Raw genomic sequence first — 18,468 nt, forward strand, 5'->3', positions numbered from 1 at the left:
GCCCATCCTCCCTCCCTCCCTCCCTCTTGTCCGCCCATCCACCCTCCCTCTTGCCCCCCCATTCTCCCTCACTCTTGCCCACCCATTCTCCCTCCCTCTTGCCCACCCACCCATCCACCCTCCCTCTTTTTTCTTGAGTCCCCTCGCATTATTGCTTCCCCTAGAGGGAAGCAGACCCTGTGGTCTGCCCCCCCTGCATGGTTTGCTTTTTCTATAGTTATGCCACTGCAGGTTCCACAATCAATACTACTAATAATCTACCCAACCCTATGCCATTTGGCAAAAATCCTGTGGCCTTTTATTTTTAAATACCATCTTACATGTGTGGCTCAGACTAGCCAGTCAATGAGTGTACACATCTATAGCTGGCAACTGATTCGCTCTCTGCTCAATTCCTGGCAAAGCCTTCACTAACAATGTCATCTCCTGAAAGCCGTACTAACCTGCAGTGATAATCGCCTGTTTCATGGGTTCAGACCATTGCCAAAATGTCTCAAAATATCAAACTCAAGATATCACACTAAAAATATCACGTTCAAAATTGGCCTAGTGCTACGCCGATGTCTTGCATGGCATAATTTTATTAATTTCCATCCCCATAGCATGTGGGATTCTAAAGTGTATAGTTGGCCTGCTATATGGGAGAAGAGCACAAATGTAAATGAATGTAAGACATGGTTCCTGAAAACATAAACTTTAAATTGTTCTGTATTCTTCTCCTCTTTCCTGAGGCTCAGTTCATTAACAAGGTTCGACATTCTGTTTTCCACGATTCAGGTTGAATACCGAATCCGCATATGCAAATTAGGGGTTGGAAGGGAATAATTTTTTTTACTTACTTGTTTTTTGACAAAAAGTTACGCAATTTCCCTCCCCGCCCCTAATTTGCATATGCAAATTAGGATTTGGTTCAGATGGGCAGAAGGATTCGGATCAATCCTGCTGAAAAAGGCCGAATCCCGAACTGAATCCTGGATTCGGTGCATGCCTAGTATGTATATACAGGTATGGGACCTGCTATCCAGAATGCTTGGGACCTGGGTTTTCTGAAAAAAACTGATCTTTCCGTAATTTCGATCTTCATACTTTAAAGGAAAACTATACCCCCCAAACAATGTAGGTCTCTATAAAAAGATATTGCATAAAACAGCTCATATGTAAAACCCTGCTTAATGTAAACAAACCATTTTCATAATAATATACTTTTCTAGTAGTATGTGCCATTGGGTTATCATAAATAGAAAATTGCCATTTTAAAAAATAAGGACCGCCCCCTGGGATCGTATGATTCACTGTGCACACAAACAACTATACTTCTTAGGTCACATGAGCCAATTAACAGACAGAGTTGTGTCTTTTGCTTCCACACTTCTTTCTGTTACAGTTAGAGCTGCAGTATTTCTGGTCAGGTGATCTCTGAGGCAGCACACAGACCATCACAAAATGGTGGCTCAAGGCAAGAGATGTAAAAGGGCAATATTTACTTAAATATATATTCCAGTTTGGTAAGATTCTTTAATATGCCACTTAATTTGATATAAACTCAGTTTATCTATATATATAAGTTGTTGCCCAACTTATATACATGGTAGGAATATGTAGGCTTTACATGTCCTTTAAATATAATGAAACACCAGTGTCACAGACCAGCAATGCTGGTAACAACTGCCAACCATGCCTATAATATGTATAGAAAGCAACCGTCGCAGTAGAAAGCCTGCAGCACCAGTTCTTGCTTTGTAGCATACTGATTGTGTGATGGTAAGTTATGTGTATTTCAGAGATAAACAAGCTAAGAGCTTGAGGGCCCACTGCCCTACAAATTATTCTTGTCTGTGCAAGTTGCCAAGCAACACATATTAGATTTATCTATATGACTGAGCTACTAAGGTTCTAATAGAGCAAAATACAGTTTGCCCAAAGGATACACAAAGTACAGTATAAAGGAGCATTTGCCTCACGAGGGAAGGCAGTTTGGAGATTAGTCGCCCGAAGAAGAAGGGATTTGACGCTGGGCGACTAATCTCCCAAAATAGCAGCGTGTGCCTTGGCCCTTAAGGTATGATGATCCAAATTACAGAAAGATCCATTATCTGGAAAACCCCATGTCCTGAGCATTACGGAAAGGCCTTCTCCTATAGACTCCATTTTATACAAATAATCCAGATTTTTAAAATTGATTCAAACTAAGATATAATTAATCCTTATTGGAAGTAAAATCAGTCTATTGGTCTTTTAATAATTTTCTGGTAGACGTAAAGGGGAACTATCGCAAAAATTAAAATCTAATATTAGCTTCAGCATACTGAAATAAGAAACTTTGTAAATGCAATCAATTAAATATTCTGTACTGTTTCTGAAATAATCAAGTTCATCTTCATTATTACTCTCTTAACATCTGTTTCTCTTCTTCTGTCTTCATTCAGTAGTTGGGTGTCAGATAATCATTGACAGTTAGATCCAATATATCTTATAGGGGGGGCTCATTTTGACTAGAAGATGTGAGCTCATTCTATTAAAATCACCAGACATCATGTCTCTCTACATGCAGGATTTTTTGCGATAGTTGCCCTTTAAGGTATGATGATCCAAATTACAGAAAGATCTGTTATCTGGAAAACACCATGCCCTGAGCATTCTGGATGACAGGTCCCATACCTGTATATAATTTCAAGCATCATTGGCATTATTATTATATTAATACAACATCTACAGTATTTTCTACAGCCTCAGTTGAGCCACATTAAGATATAAAAGTATACCAAAAGTCTACAACACTTGTTTGTCAAATTATACAAAACACCATCCAGGGTTATAGCACACAAACCCAATCTTGTGGCTGCCAATTGCATTAATGTGTCCACCAATTACACTGGCCCTACACTTCCCTCATTTGGTATGGTCACCTAACGAGGGAATTTTTTTTTACCCAATTGCCACCTACATGTTGGGTCAAATTGGACTGATCTGACCATAATGGGGGCATACAGAGGACCCACTAGGGGAGTACTGCATAAATGCGCTGGTGTGGTCCTCACCCAACTAATCTACTACTTCTTCTAATCTACAGATCTGGCTGATTTCTGGCCAGACATTGGTAGGGCAGGCATCATATTCAGGCAAATACATGATTTCAATTATTATTTAACATATTTGTTACCAATACTGGCAAGACTTTATGCTGTTCTAATTTCCAATTTCAATATCCTCCTATCTTTTTATTTTCTATAGATCTGTCTCAGCTGAACTTTTCCCCCACTCAGCATCAAAAGGCCGGAAACTTTTAGCTCTTTCTATTGAGTACAAAGAATGTTTTATCAGCAACAGAGCCGTCCTTCCTACTGAGTTTCATTCAGCTGCACCCTTATTCATAATGGTAACATTAAAGTGCATTCAGGGGCATCACTGGGCTAGCTACTCATGAGTCTAGTCTTTGGCTCCATATAATTAAATAAATATCAATGAAATGCCTGTTAAACAAATCATAGGACTATGCACAGGCAGTTGAACTGGTCTTCCAATTGGCCCTGACACTGCACAGTGTGTATGACCAGCTTTTGTCTGGCAGCCCTGGGGGAATTGCTCTATTCTGTAATCCTGTGTATTTTATGCACTTACGGTACTACATACTAGGCCCCTGTTGTATTATTGCAAAGTGTATTATTGTGCTTAGTGGTGGAAAAACAAATAATGACACCCCATTTTTTCATAAAGTAGAGCTACCTAAGTTATCTCCCTTCAGCATTTGTTTAACAACAACTTTCAGGAGTTGAAAATTGATGGGATTCAGTGTGTTTAAAACAGATATAAATTTAAGTAAACCATACTACTCTGCTGTACTTGCTATCCTCCAGCACCAACCTCTCTACTATATTTGCTATGCCACATACACAGTCGCTTCCCAGAGACTATTATCCCACTGTTACTATAGACTCCATCTCTCCCTACTATACCTGCTATCCCACAGTCACACTCCTTTCCCAGAGACTATTATCCCACTGTTACTATAGACTCCATCTCTCCCTACTATACCTGCTATCCCACAGTCACACTCCCTTCCCAGAGACTATTATTCCCACTGTTACTATAGGCACCATCTCTCCCTACTATACTTGCTATCCCACAGTCACACTCCCTTCCCAGAGACTATTATCCCCACTGTTACTATAGGCACCATCTCTCCCTTCTATACCTGCTATCCCACAGTCACACTCCCTTCCCAGAGACTATTATTCCCACTGTTAATATAGGCACCATCTCTCCCTACTATACTTGCTATCCCACAGTCACACTCCCTTCCCAGAGACTATTATCCCTACTGTTACTATAGACTCCATCTCTCCCTACTATACCTGCTATCCCACAGTCACACTCCCTTCCCAGAGACTATTATTCCCACTGTTACTATAGGCACCATCTCTCCCTACTATACTTGCTATCCCACAGTCACACTCCCTTCCCAGAGACTATTATCCCCACTGTTACTATAGGCACCATCTCTCCCTACTATACCTGCTATCCCACAGTCACACTCCCTTCCCAGAGACTATTATTCCCACTGTTACTATAGGCACCATCTCTCCCTACTATACCTGCTATCCCACAGTCACACTCCCTTCCCAGAGACTATTATCCCCACTGTTACTATAGACTCCATCTCTCCATACTATACCTGCTATCCCACAGTCACACTCCCTTCCCAGAGACTATTATCCCACTGTTACTATAGGCACCATCTCTCCCTACTATACCTGCTATCCCACAGTCACACTCCCTTCCCAGAGACTATTATCCCACTGTTACTATAGGCATCATCTCTCCCTACTATACCTGCTATCCCACAGTCACACTCCCTTCCCAGAGACTATTATCCCACTGTTACTATAGGCACCATCTCTCCCTACTATATCTGCTATCCCACAGTCACACTCCCTTCCCAGAGACTATTATCCCACTGTTACTATAGGCACCATCTCTCCCTACTATACCTGCTATCTCACAGTCATGCTCCCTTCCCAGAGACTATTATCCCACTGTTACTATAGGCACCATCTCTCCCTACTATACCGGCTATCCCACAGTCACAGTCCCTTCCCAGAGACTATTATCCCACTGTTACTATAGACACCATCTCTCCCTACTATACCTGCTATCCCACAACCTTGTTAAATGGGTGTCCAAATGTGCCCATTTAGCAAGTAAAAGAAACTATAATGTATTAATAGTTGGGCAGGGGGAATATAGGGAGTTGTAGGCTTGCAATTTGCACTACAATAATTTAGTACACACAGGGGCATTACAGTAATTTCACAAACATGAGTTACATTGTACAGTGGTGGGCTTCTCTAGTTCAATGGTGGACTTCTCTTGTATAATGCTAGATTTTCAGCTCCTGAATAAATTAGGGTTGCCACCTGTCCAGATTTCACCCAGACAGCCCAGCTTTTGGAAGAGCTGTTTGGGTGAAAATGCTTGTCTAGATTTCAAAATTAAGAAATCTGGACAGGACATTGAAGTTAATGACAATCTCAATCAACCAATAGCTTATCGCCATTTCATCAGCCCCACCCCTGATGTAACCGCCCAGCCTCCAACATTACTGGTCCGCCCCCTCCGACTTCATCCTACCCTGCCCAGTTTCCAGGAACTAAAAAGGTGACAGCCCTATGAATAATGCAACTGTCATTGTTCTTCAAGGTCTTCTCTATCGGTTATTAGTGTTGCACTCATCATAAAGACAGATCATAAAGTAGTGTTGCACAGATCATAATGAGCTTTATAAACTTTCCCTTCAGGCTTGTGACTGATGGGCTAATAATTGGGGACCCCTTAAATAGCCCTGCTAAGCTAGTAGCATGGGCCCCATGATTGCTTATGGAAGTCCTGGTTGCCAGATTGCTACATCCAGCATTTTAATGATCTTCCTTATAAGTAAAAGAATTCTGGGAGATAAAGTTCAGCAACATCTGGGGATCCAAGATTAAGGAACAGGGCCTTAACTAAATGAGAGGAAACATTCTGTAGTAGTTGGCGTTTTCCTTGACTGTTTCCTTATTTACACTACAAAGCACGCTTCTGTGCCATCTCTTTCTGAAGGCCTCAGCCATGTGTATGCATGGAGACGTGCGAGTGACATTTCCATGGCATCCAATAAATGCAGTTTATCCCATCTGACACTTGCTAAATTGAGACCAGAAGAATAATGTATAGGGTGTAAAATGGTAGTGCTCACTTCTACCAACCGACACTTGCAATGGCAAATAAAGGGGAAAGCGGCGAGTGAGGAAATAGAAAAAATTCTGATCATTTTTGGGCAAATGGAAGATCCAATGAGGAGCGTATTCTTGGGTAGGAACATTCTTCTGCACGGGCTTTAAGCTTTCTCCATAGGGCGGTGCAGATAGAAACTCAGGGCCTGTCTGAATGTGTCGGGAGCAGGTGGCTGCTGGATAAAGGTTTCTGCTGTTGCCATTGTGCTTCTCATTAGAATTTCAGAAATCTGTATTGTTTGCTAAATATAAGGGCTGTGGCCGAACCTCTGCACAACAGGGCTGCTTACTCAACCGTACACTTCTATAAAATGGGCCTTTTAATCTTTAATATTCATGCTGCCCTACAATAGTTGTATACCTCAGCTTCAAGGCCTAACTTAAAAATATCCTTGTTCCCTCTTAGGCCTGTCATATAATTCCCAAACTATATATTCATTAGGGATGCACCGAATCCACTATTTTGGATTCGGCCGAACCCCCGAATCCTTTGTGAAGGTTTCTGCCAAATACCGAACCGAATCCTAATTTGCATACGCAAATTTTGGGTGGGAAGGGGAAAACCATTTTTTAATTCCATGTTTTGTGACAAAAAGCTGGAGAGCTGCATAATTAAAGTAAAAAAAATCAGGGCCAATTGCAAATTGTCTTAGAATAAAACATTTAATTCAAAGGTGAATTACCCCTTTGTATAGTAGATTGATGCAAAGCCAGGTATGATCTCCCTGTTGATCAGTCAAAATGGAAACAAAATGGAAATAAAAAATTGAATGATCACTAACCCAGTACTTATCCTCTGACCCAGACCTTCATGGGCCAGTCAGATATGCAGCAGCACATTATGCAGAATTTATATGTCTGGCTTTTAAAAACGTATCAGGTTGGTTTGTTTGGAACATTATCACAGTTTTGTTGAATTTAAAAACGTATTACATTGCCTGAAATCAGGAAACAGAATATCAGACGTTCATATAAGATTTCTGACAACGCTGCATTTTCTAACACTCATATACAGTATATATCATGTAATCGGTTTGCTGGGTATGGGATCCATTATCTGGAACTCAAAAAGTTCCAAAATATTGCATTAATTGTTTTTTCGCTGTAATAATAAAACAGTACCTCTTCTTTGATGGTAAATAAGCTGAATAAATCCATATTGGTGGCAAAACATTCCAACTGATTTTTATTTAAATGCTCTTAAGCATTGTGCTCTGCTTTACACAAATATCTAGTAAACTCCAGGTCCCAAACATTCCAGATAATAGATCCTCTATATATATACCTCTATATATATATATATGTACTTGTAAGTTTGCATTTTAGCCTGTAAAGCTATCACATATACAGAAGCTTATTTTCACTGTTACCTATGGCTAACACAATACTACTCTTCTTCACCTGTGAGTTTGCACTCAAATGTTTACATGTATAACATAAATACATTAAAATAAATACGTCTCACTAGATTATTTTATAGTTACACTGGTTAAGGTTTATGCCTTCTGACTTGCGTTTAATTATTTGAAAACGGCATTAAAGCTCCAGCAATTTGTTAGCTTTAGTAAGTATAGCGGCACCCCCTAATGGTGAGAATTAGAACTAAATATCAATATAAAACTGCATTGTGAACAGGTAGAATTAGTATAGCACAGATGCTGTTAAGGTAAAATTTGGGGAAAATGCCTGTTTTCTCTCCTAAATAGCTTGGACAGCGGGTAAATGGTCGACTCTTTTTACCTTTCCTGTCATTAATGGTTGTATTTTCCATTTCCATGTAATCTAGATGTTCAATGTAAACACCCACTTTTTGTACATTTCTGTGGATTGTGTTGGCATTTATAAATACACATCAGTAATAATGATCCAAATCAGTGTCGGACTGGGACACCAGGGCCCCCCCCAAAAACCTTAGACCAGGGGCCACTCTCAGTACTATTATTCTTCATCTCCAATCTCCAATCCACCTCTATTCTCCTAGTCTGTTTTCTTTACATACTATAATCTTTTATTCCATCTATTTAGCCTCTTTGTTCTCATAGAAATAGGGAATGGCCATGAAATAGGCCAAAAGTTTAGCAGTATGAGAGCCCACTGACACCTGGGCCGACCTGGAGTTTTCCTGATCCAAATTCTTACTGGAATGGACCTTCAGAGAAAGAATTTAAATGATCATTTATCTACTGTCCTAACTATGCTTGAAATTGTTGCTAAAGTACTGAAATGTTTTTTATGTATCTGTACCCTACTTATTAGGTAGGTAAGAGTTGCTCTAGCCAAATATTTGACCTCGGAGGAGGGTAGAACCAGAGTCCTAGATCCTCCTTCTTATGTATGCTATCCATTTATTGGATCACTAGATCTTCATCCTTTTCCAGCCAGCCATCCCCTGACTTTGACTTGGGTCAATATTGCCAGCCCTGTGTAAAAAATTGTAAATTAAGGGACATTGTAGAAAGATTATTTTTTCTCACAAAGCAGCGGTTCTATCATAGGCTTGAAGCAGAGCATTGCATTTGAGAAATGCAATGCCTAAAATATGGCTTGTGGGTCATGGGCCTGCACAACGTCACAAGCTTTATACCTGTTTATGCAAAGCCAAGTTTTTTTTTATGGAGATTCTTGGCTTTCCAGCAGATCCAAATGGTGCTCAGAACCGATGTTGCTATTGCCTGGAGTTGAGCAGGTACCTGGTAGGATTACTTGTGGAGGGAGAAACAATCAACAGCACTTTTCTTCTCCTTTAAGGGACATTAAAATGAATAGGCACTTTGGGCACCAGTAAGGATCTGAAAAAGCGTAGTTCTTCCTACTTTTTCATGACATACTTAATGCGGTTTATAAAACAGGCTTTTTGTATATTCCACATAATAATCCCTTATTAAGCCTGTTTATAAAACATGGCTAAATGTAATGAGTAATTGACACTCACATGGGGGAAACATTCAGCTATTTCTGACAGATAATGGGTTCTATAAAATAACATGCGGCAGGGGCAGCTGCTTACAGATTGATCCCTTACAGTTGTTAGAAATTCTTCATGCTACTAGCTCAACCCTCTCTTTAGCAATAAGCACTTTGTCTCATTAATATGTTGTACTTTTCACGTCTGTACCTTTGTTTAGTAGTGATGCGGGAATCTAACCCATTTTGCTTCACCAAAAATTCACGGAATGGCGAAATATCTCCTAAATCCATTGAAGTCTATGGCCGACAAATTTTTTTTGATGCGCAACAATTTTTTTCACCCGTTGGAGTTTATGGGCATCATTTTCGGGGCCAAAAATTTAGCTTGCCACTATATTTACCAATACCTTATCTAAAACTTGGGGGCAGATTTATCTAGGGTCGAATTTCGAAGTTAAAAATACTTCGAAATTCGACTATCGAATTGAAATACTTCGACTTCGAATATCGAAGTCGAAGTTTTTTTCATAGAATTTGGCTATCCTGCGGTCGAAGTAAAATCATTCGATCGAACGATTAAATCTTTCGAATCAAACGTTTCGAAAGATTTCATCGATAGATCGAACGATTTTTCTTCGACTTCCAAAAACGTAGAAAACTGCTCTAGAAGGTCTCCATAGGCTAACATTGCACTTCGGAAGGTTTAATTTGTCAAAGTATTGAAGTCAAAGTTTTTTTTAAAGAGACAGTAGTTCGATTTTTGAATGGTCGAATATTCTAAGTATTTTACTTCGAATCAAATTCGAAGTCGTAGTAGCCTATTCAATGGTCGAAGTATCCAAAAAATGACTTCGAAATTTGAAGTATTTTACTTCGAAAATTCCCTCGAATTCACTTCGACCCTTGATAAATCTGCCCCATAAAGTACAGTAAGATTTGTATGTATTGTACTTTGTCATATTACAGTAATTTGCTGAAAGTAATACTGTAAACTCCTGTTCATAAAAACCCTGTAATACATAACAGCCAGTAATAATCTCTAAACTAATATATATAATGCAGAAGTTGGATTTCCAGTACCTGCATCAGGCCACCATCTCTGGCTGCTTAAAACAAATTGTTCACTTTCCAAGCACTTTTTTTCAGTTGTGTCCAGATTGTTCACTAGAAATAGATGCTTTTTTATTTGCTTTCCATCTTTTATTTTTAACCATTTTTCCAGAATGAAAGTTTAAAGTTCCTGTCCCTGGAGTTTCAGTCTGGCAGCTCAGTGCAGATTTGAAACTGTTCCAATTTGCTCCAATTCAATTTATCATCAGTATTTGTCGAATATTAGCAATTATTATCAATTCAAACAGCTGCCTTGGATGACACTCAGGGATTCCGCTTAGCAGGCAAAAAGCTGAAAAGGCGTTGAAAGGTAAACAACGCCTTTAACTTTCTTGAGATGCATTTGATCAGTAGGTACAGGATATTCTGCGCCTAATATACGCAGGGGTTCACATTCTATGAGCGCAGATAAGATGTAAGAGCAGTGACTAGCAATAAGGGGCTGTTGGGAGGTGTAGTTCAGCCCTTGGCACAATGCATAAGCCTTATATTGTTATAAATATTTTTTAATCCTTTTAATAGATCACTGAAGAATGTGACATCAGCGAGAGACCATTTTATTCTGTTGATGTACTGATGGAAAGAATCACAACTCAGGTGTAAAATGATTTATTTATTTAGAATTCTGATTTAACTCTTATTATTCAACAGGAACCTGGTTGAAGAGCAGTATTGGCATCATCCAGCAAGAGGGCAGCCATCTTACCTGGACATACATTGCACCACAGATGGGCTACTGGGTTGCAGCCATGTCTCCATCCAACCCAGGTACAGTTTTGTTTTATACCTTCAGTGAATAGTAAGTGTATTCCATCACCTCTCTGTTATGTTAAAAAAAATATCTATATCTCAAATAGGGAGTCATTAGGGGGCTTACACACAGGTGACCTGTACTTGCCAGGGTCTGTCTCCCCTGTGGGTTGTTCAGCAGCAATAAATAGTCTTGTCATACAGTACATAGTTTTGGTGGGGGCCCTGCTCCAAAACAGATATTTCCTAGTTACACAATAAGAAGAATCAATATTTTTTGTCTCTGGCACTACACTGAAAGTTGAAATTCTACTCTGGTTCTTCTGACCACACTCAGAACAAATCACTGTACATTGAAAAGCCTTCTATATAAACAAACCCCTCCTTTCCCCAGCTGCTGCCTTTTAGGAGCAGCTTATTATACAGAGGCTTCTCAGTGGGTTGCTGATTTGTTCTCATTGTGCTTGGAAGAACATAAAGTAGAATGTGATTGTACTTTCAGTTGCAGTCATTGCCTTGTTTAATACAATAAATCCAAAACCAAACATATTTATTCATTTAAAAATAGCATACAATGGGTTTGCACACTCTAAATAATATACAAACAAAAGGTGGTATAAAGTAAATTTCTTTTATATAGATTTATAGCAGTAAGATGTACATCCGATAATTAAAATTTACATTTGTATTTAAATTTATAATTAATATAAAAATAGGCCAAAAGTATCTTCAGTGCTGGCCATATTCATTAACAAATATTAAGAAAGGGGGTATACTCCCCCTTTAAGTGTGGTACCTTATACAGGGTAATATATAGGATGAGATTTAGACTTGAGAAGTCATTTATTAAAGTGCAAAATCATACCCTCATTTAAAGGGAACCTGTTGGCTAAATATATTATCCCCAACCAAAGGTGCGGGCTAGTAGAGCCCGCACTCCGGTTGGGTGGTAACAGTAGTTTTTTTGCACCCTGCCCATCATAAATAAGACCCTAGGTCTAGTGAGATCACTAACGTGATCATAATTTCTCTATTGATTGTAATCCGTTGTTATTGTATAATAAAATTATAATTTTTGTTGTTGTTGTGTCTATGACCAGTTTGGCCCTTCCATCCAGTTCTCATTATTTAATGGCTGCAGCCATGATGTGACACTATTTATTTTTTATGTTTTCTTTAAAGGGATCCTGTCATTGGAAAATATATGTTTTTTTCAAAACACATCAGTTAATAGTGCTACTCGAGCAGAATTCTGCACTGAAATCCATTTCTCAAAAGAGCAAACAGATTTTATTATATTCAATTTTGAAATCTGACATGGGGCTAGACATATTGTCAATTTCCCAGCTGCCCCTGGTCATATGACTTGTGCCTGCACTTTAGGAGAGAAATGCTTTCTGGCAGGCTGCTGTTTTTCCTTCTCAATGTAACTGAATGTGTCTCAGTGAGACATGGGTTTTTACTATTGAGTGTTGTTATTAGATCTACCAGGCAGCTGTTATCTTGTGTTAGGGAGCTGCTATCTGGTTACCTTCCCATTTTTCTTTTGTTTGGCTGCTGGGGGGGGGGGGGGAAGAGAGGGGGTTGGTATCACTCCAACTTGCAGTACAGCAGTAAAGAGTGATTGAAGTTTATCAGAGCACAAGTCACATGACTTGGGGCAGCTCGGAAATTGACAATACGTCTAGCCCCAATGTCAGATTTCAAAATTGAATGTAAAAAAATCTGTTTGCTCTTTTGAGAAATGGATTTCAGTGCAGAATTCTGCTGGAGCATCACTATTAACTGATTCATTTAGAAAAAAATTTTTTCCCCATGACAGTATCCCTTTAAGTGTCCAGTCAAACCAGAGCATGTGCCGAGATGCAGTTCTGCAACAGCTGTAGTGCTGACTTGTTCCTCCACTCCACTAGAAAAGCCTTCTCTGCTTTGCTTGTTTTCTCCCTGATTGTCTCATGTCTCTGGAATGCATTACTGTAGTCCATTTGCCAGTCTCCTTCCATCACCACCTTCTAACCAAGACTGCAGGCACATTGTTCTACGTAGCCTTTCAGATATGCACTTACACTACTATCAACTGCTGCTGAAACCCTCTCCCAGTTGTCTATGGATGAACCCTTATCACTCTGTGTAATACTACTCCAAATTAGATTGCAAGCTGCTGAAACTTGGCTTTTCCTTTATAGCAGTCATTTTGTTCATTTACCCTTTGTGACCTCTGTTAGGTGCCACGGGTTTCCAATGGTGATATACGTATGTGTGTATAAACACAAATAAATTATCAACTATAATATAATAATACATAAACGATAATAGAATAAATTATAATAAAGGCCTCAGGGCCTCCTTCACATTGCTTGAACAAATATCCTGAAAAAGTTGAATCTTCAAAGTAATTCTTATTCAACTGTCCTCTGTTGCAGATCCAGTGGTAACACAGGACATCACAAGCTATCATACCTTGTTCCTTTTGGCAATATTAGGAGGCATTGCTTTAATACTGCTGGTCCTCCTGTGCATCTTGCTATATTACTGCAGGTAAGCCCCATGTCATTCCTCTTTCTTTTATCTGACCTATGCATTAAGTATAGTATGTGCAAAGGAAAATTCATCTGTCTCACCTAGAATAGTAGATCTCAGCACTTTGTTTTTGCAATATTCAGATCATCTGAATCCTTAGAATTCAAACCAAATCCAGGTGACTGTATAGCCTGGCCAAGTGCAGGTAGAGACAAGGTAATGTGTCCCCTGCTTATTGTACCAATTTGATTAACATAGATTTGCCAAATTGAGACCAGGCAATTGATTCCAAAATCTACTATATTGGTCATAGAGCTCTTTGCATACAACAAAATCAGGTTTGTCCCTAGCATCAGCGCTGATCTCATCTGAGTATAGTGGCAATTAACACTAAGGGATTAATTTACAACTCTAACAAATTTAAGTGCTGCAGCCCTAAGGGGTGCAAAAATGCCCATCCATGGAGCCCTTGCACCCATGGGATTTTGGGTTTGTGCATCCTCAAATTTCCAACTTGAGCTGAATATGAAGCAAGGTGCGAACCATAAGACTATGGGTGCAACACATCTCACGTGCCATGGGCATAGGAATGTGCCACTCCGAGCCTGGCCCTCATGAATTCAGTGGCACTAGCTAGTGGCTATGAATGTGCAACTGTCAGCCTGCTGCAGAACCAAGAGCTATATGTTTTTGGAGTATAATTAATGGCTTGAAATCTAAGGTTGTGGGATTAATTTGGTAGCGTTTCATTCCTCATACAACTCAATCTGTTTTGTGGGGGTGTTTTTTGTATTTGCAACAAATACATTCACAAACAGGTCTTCATATGACAAAAATGGTTACGACTTGTTTTGATGTGTTATATTGATGATGAGTCAGTGAGGTAAAATGAAGCACGCATGGACCAAATAATGTGCCATTTCTTCCATTGATTTCTGTTTCATTTATACTCATCTTTGGGCAGTTACAGCTCTCACTCTATTTAATGCTCCCGTGTTCTTTTATTAGGAGGAAGTGTCTGAAGCCACGTCAGCATCACAGGAAGCTTCATCTTTCCACAGCACTGGATTGCTCCAAAAAGGATCAGGCCACTTCTATGTCCCACATTAATTTAATTAGTCCAATCCACATGGAGATGATGTCTTCTAGTGGTGAAGCCGACATGCATACCCCAATGCTAAAGCCTTCGTACAATACCTCGCGGGACTTTGGCTCCAGAGAAGAGCTGCTTTCTCATCAGGAAGAAAAAAGCAGAATCTCTTTGGATAACTTGACTCCAAGCGGAACGTTGAGACAGGTGTACAATAAATCGTTGGATCATATCCTAATGAAATCTAGGAAGTCAGCAGAAATATCAGATGAATATACATCTACCATGAAAGATGAGTACCGGAGAAGTTACAATTCAGTCATCTGTCAGCCTTTGTTTGAAAGCAAGGACAAAGACCTTATGTCATCTACGAACCATGTTATAGCAGGAAGTAAGCCAAATATTCAGGAACAAATGCACCCAGTGCCTTCTGCTCCTGAAGCTGAGCAGCTGATAGACCGACGGTCTAATGAATGTATGATGTCCAGGTCAGTGGATCACCTTGAAAGGCCAACTTCTTTTTCTCGGCCTGGTCAGCTCATTTGTTACAATTCCGTTGACCAAGTCAATGATAGCGTTTACAGAAATGTGTTGCCCACTTTGGTTATTCCAGCTCACTATGTGAATTTGCCTGGAGAACATCCCTTTGTCAGCCAGCAGTTGATTGTCTCTGCTGAACAGCAGTTTGATATCGAGAGACTTCAGGCGGGACTTTCTCATGCTCAGCAGATGCAACCGCCTCCGTTAAGCGCTCAAGCGATATCGCAGCAACACCTGCAAGATGGAGAGGGCATTGAGTGGAGTGCACAAAACACAATGATGTCTGAATCTGTCTCTATTCCGGCTTCGCTGAATGATGCAGCTATTGCCCAGATGAACGGTGAGGTGCAGCTCCTGACAGAGAAAGCGCTGATGGAGCTCAGTGGAGGAAGACCTATGCCCCATCCAAGAGCCTGGTTTGTATCGTTAGACGGCCGCTCAAATGCACATGTTCGACATTCATACGTTGATCTCCCAAGAGCTGGTAAAAAAGGGAGGAATGATGCTAGCTTGGATTCAGGTGTGGACATGAATGAACCAAAATTGGGAAGAAAATTGAGAGGAGAGAAATTATCTGTGCTGCAGCATCACCCATCTATGCAGCATCCGACTTTACAGGAGCACCAGCAGCTGAATGTTTCAGACAGTACCACTTATACGCAGCTGGTTTACCAGAATGACACGGACCAAAGTCCTAGTGAATGTGGTACAGCTGTCTGTAGCCCCGAGGACAGTAGACCATTCATTGAGGCACCTGCAAAAAAGAGCAGTAGCCAGCTACCAAGCCTTCAGGAAGAGACTATTAAGCAAACCGCAGAATCCTCACCAGTGCCATTAAGTAGCCCGGAGCACGAGTTTAACATTAACGACGACAGTGGCGAAGACCAAGGAGAAAATAAAAAAAGTCCTTGGCAAAAAAGAGAAGAGAGGCCACTCTTGGCCTTCAATATGAAATGAGTTGTCCTGTTGCTGTTGGAGTAGAAAAAATTGCCAAATATTCTTTCTTGGAAATGCTTACCTGTATGATCCACATTTCTGCCAAGAAAATGAAACCCGCATTCAATTCGGACCTTTTTCGTCAGTGAATGTTTCAGAGCATAGGAAGGAAACCTGCAAGGATTTTTTTTTTAAAGGGACATGACGCCAAAATAGGCGCCAGTGATTTTTATGCCCTATAGGACAATATCCTGCTAGGGTTCTGACCACTACCCTCCCAGTGTCGGGAGCATGTGAGACTTAATTGTATCATGGTAATGTTTACTGTAAGTGACACGGAACTCACACTATGTGTAACTGAAAAGGCAATGCATTGCTGCTCTCACCTGAAGTGGCATTCTGCCTAGGCATTGCTTTTTATGTTAGATTTTTTATTATTATGATGTGGCTGTACAAACTTACCTTTTTTTTATTGTAATCTGCTTTTATTGGTTTTATTTTTAGCTTTGCTTTATTCCCAATTTTTGTAATGTATTTCTACAAGAAAGCTGTTAGTAGCAAAAGCTTTGGTTTATAAAGGTTTGTTTTCCATTTTTCTAAAAAAAAAAGTCAAACTTTAAACGTCGGCTTATTTGTCGACAGAATTTGGTCCCTATTCTTCAAGTGCCTTTTTTTTACAGTTTTAATAGCCCTCTTTTTGCTAATGAATTAAACCCTGTTTTACTAATTTTATTCCATTTCCATTTAGTTTGTTGCGTGCATGCACTTGGGGGGTTCACTTCTGCTCTGCAGCTCTCACTTCTGTATGGCATTGCTTTCCTTGTGTGCTGCACATTCTGTTTAAGGCGAGAATATTGAATACAGGCCGCTTTGTATGATAAACCTCTGCGATGTAAATACGGTTTCTATTGCTTTGGAACCCGATTCAACTGCTCCCTTTATCCACTGCAGACTGACCGGGTGGTCAGGGTAAGTAAAAACCTTAACATTATATACGATTATAAATTGCTAGAATGTCTTTTCTGTGCATTCTGTTTAAAGAACTGCTTGGTTATACAAGAAATAAAATCTTTAAAAAATATATTGTTTTTCTCTTTTCAAGTCTCCTTTAAATGGAAATAAATGGATTTTTCAGCTGCATTCCACGACTTGAATAGAATGTAAAGTAATAAAAAGTAACAATGAAATTATAGCCTCACGAAACAATAGTTTTAACAGTAGTTTTATTGCTGCCGGGGGCAGTGGTGCCCAATTGGAGAGTTGGGTGAAGGCAAATAATTAAAAAACATTGAAGATTGATGAAAAGGTTGCTAAGGACACGATAACAAGCTAAGAGTTAATTTTGTCTACATTGTTAACAACTCCTCTTAGGGGCAAATTTATCAAAGGCCGAGGTGAATTTTAGAATGAAAAAAATTTGAATTTCGAGTTATTTTTGTGTACCTTGACTAGAGAATAGTCCAAATGCCATTCAAAAATTAGAATTTAGAAATGTACTGTCTCTTTAAAAATTCGAGTTCGACCATTTGCCATCTAAAATCTGCCGAATTGCTGTTTTAGTCTATGGGGGACCTACTAGAACCTATTTGGAGTCAATTGGTGGACTTTGAAAACTCTAAGTTTTTTTGGGGAAAACTTTGAATCGAATTTGATCTAATGCGCTATTAATTCTATTTGTACGATTTGAATTCGGCCGAATACGGACCTATTTGATAAAAAAAAAAAAGTCAACTTAATTTCGGTTGGTCTTTTTGAATTCGAATTTCTAAGCTTTTTCAATTCAAATTCGACCGTTGATAAATATGTCTCAGTGATAAATATGTCTCAGTGAGGCAACTTTGGGCGACTATTGAAAACGCATTGCCGCGTGTGCATTAGCGCAGGCGACTTTTCATTCTAGCCTATGGGGAAAAACGTTGAGGAAGTTCAGGGAGATAGTCGCGCAAAAGACAAGGCGATTAGGTGACAAAATCTCCCCGAATCTCCTCGTGTGGCCTTACCCTAAGGGCTAGGCCACACGGGAAGATTTCAGGGAGATTAGTCGCCTGGCGACTAATCGCCACGTCTAATCTCCCTGAAATCTTCCCGTGTGGCCTAGCCCTTAAGTGGAGCTTGCAGTACATATGGGGCTAAGTATTTTCAGTGCTGCTTCATTTGCATTGGAATGTGAAAAAGAAAAACCTGTGTTGATTTGCTTTTGCTTAATTAAAGGAGACATATTATGTAAAAAAGCAAAAATGCACGATTGCATTAAACAATTTTCGATATAGCAGGAATGTCCTTAAAAATAGGTGTGCTTCTAGTTATTTTATTAAAAATATCTGCAAAAATCCTATTAGTCCTGCC

General features: G+C 39.7%; 1 protein-coding gene across 2 annotated transcripts in view; it reads left to right on the top strand.

The window, feature by feature from the left end:
• Positions 1-17,203, top strand: part of fam171a1.S (family with sequence similarity 171 member A1 S homeolog) — a 67,428-nt gene extending 50,225 nt beyond the window's left edge. The window contains 3 exon segments of one of the 2 annotated variants that reach the window (NM_001127859.1): positions 10,938-11,054; positions 13,460-13,574; positions 14,565-17,194. In NM_001127859.1, coding sequence (NP_001121331.1) covers positions 10,938-11,054; positions 13,460-13,574; positions 14,565-16,143 — 1,811 coding nt within the window. In that variant the 3' untranslated portion in view covers positions 16,144-17,194. 2 annotated transcript variants of the gene reach the window in all.
• The last annotated feature ends 1,265 nt before the right edge of the window (positions 17,204-18,468 follow it).

This window comes from Xenopus laevis, chromosome 6S, assembly GCF_017654675.1.
Source record: "Xenopus laevis strain J_2021 chromosome 6S, Xenopus_laevis_v10.1, whole genome shotgun sequence".
NCBI lineage: Eukaryota > Metazoa > Chordata > Amphibia > Anura > Pipidae > Xenopus > Xenopus laevis.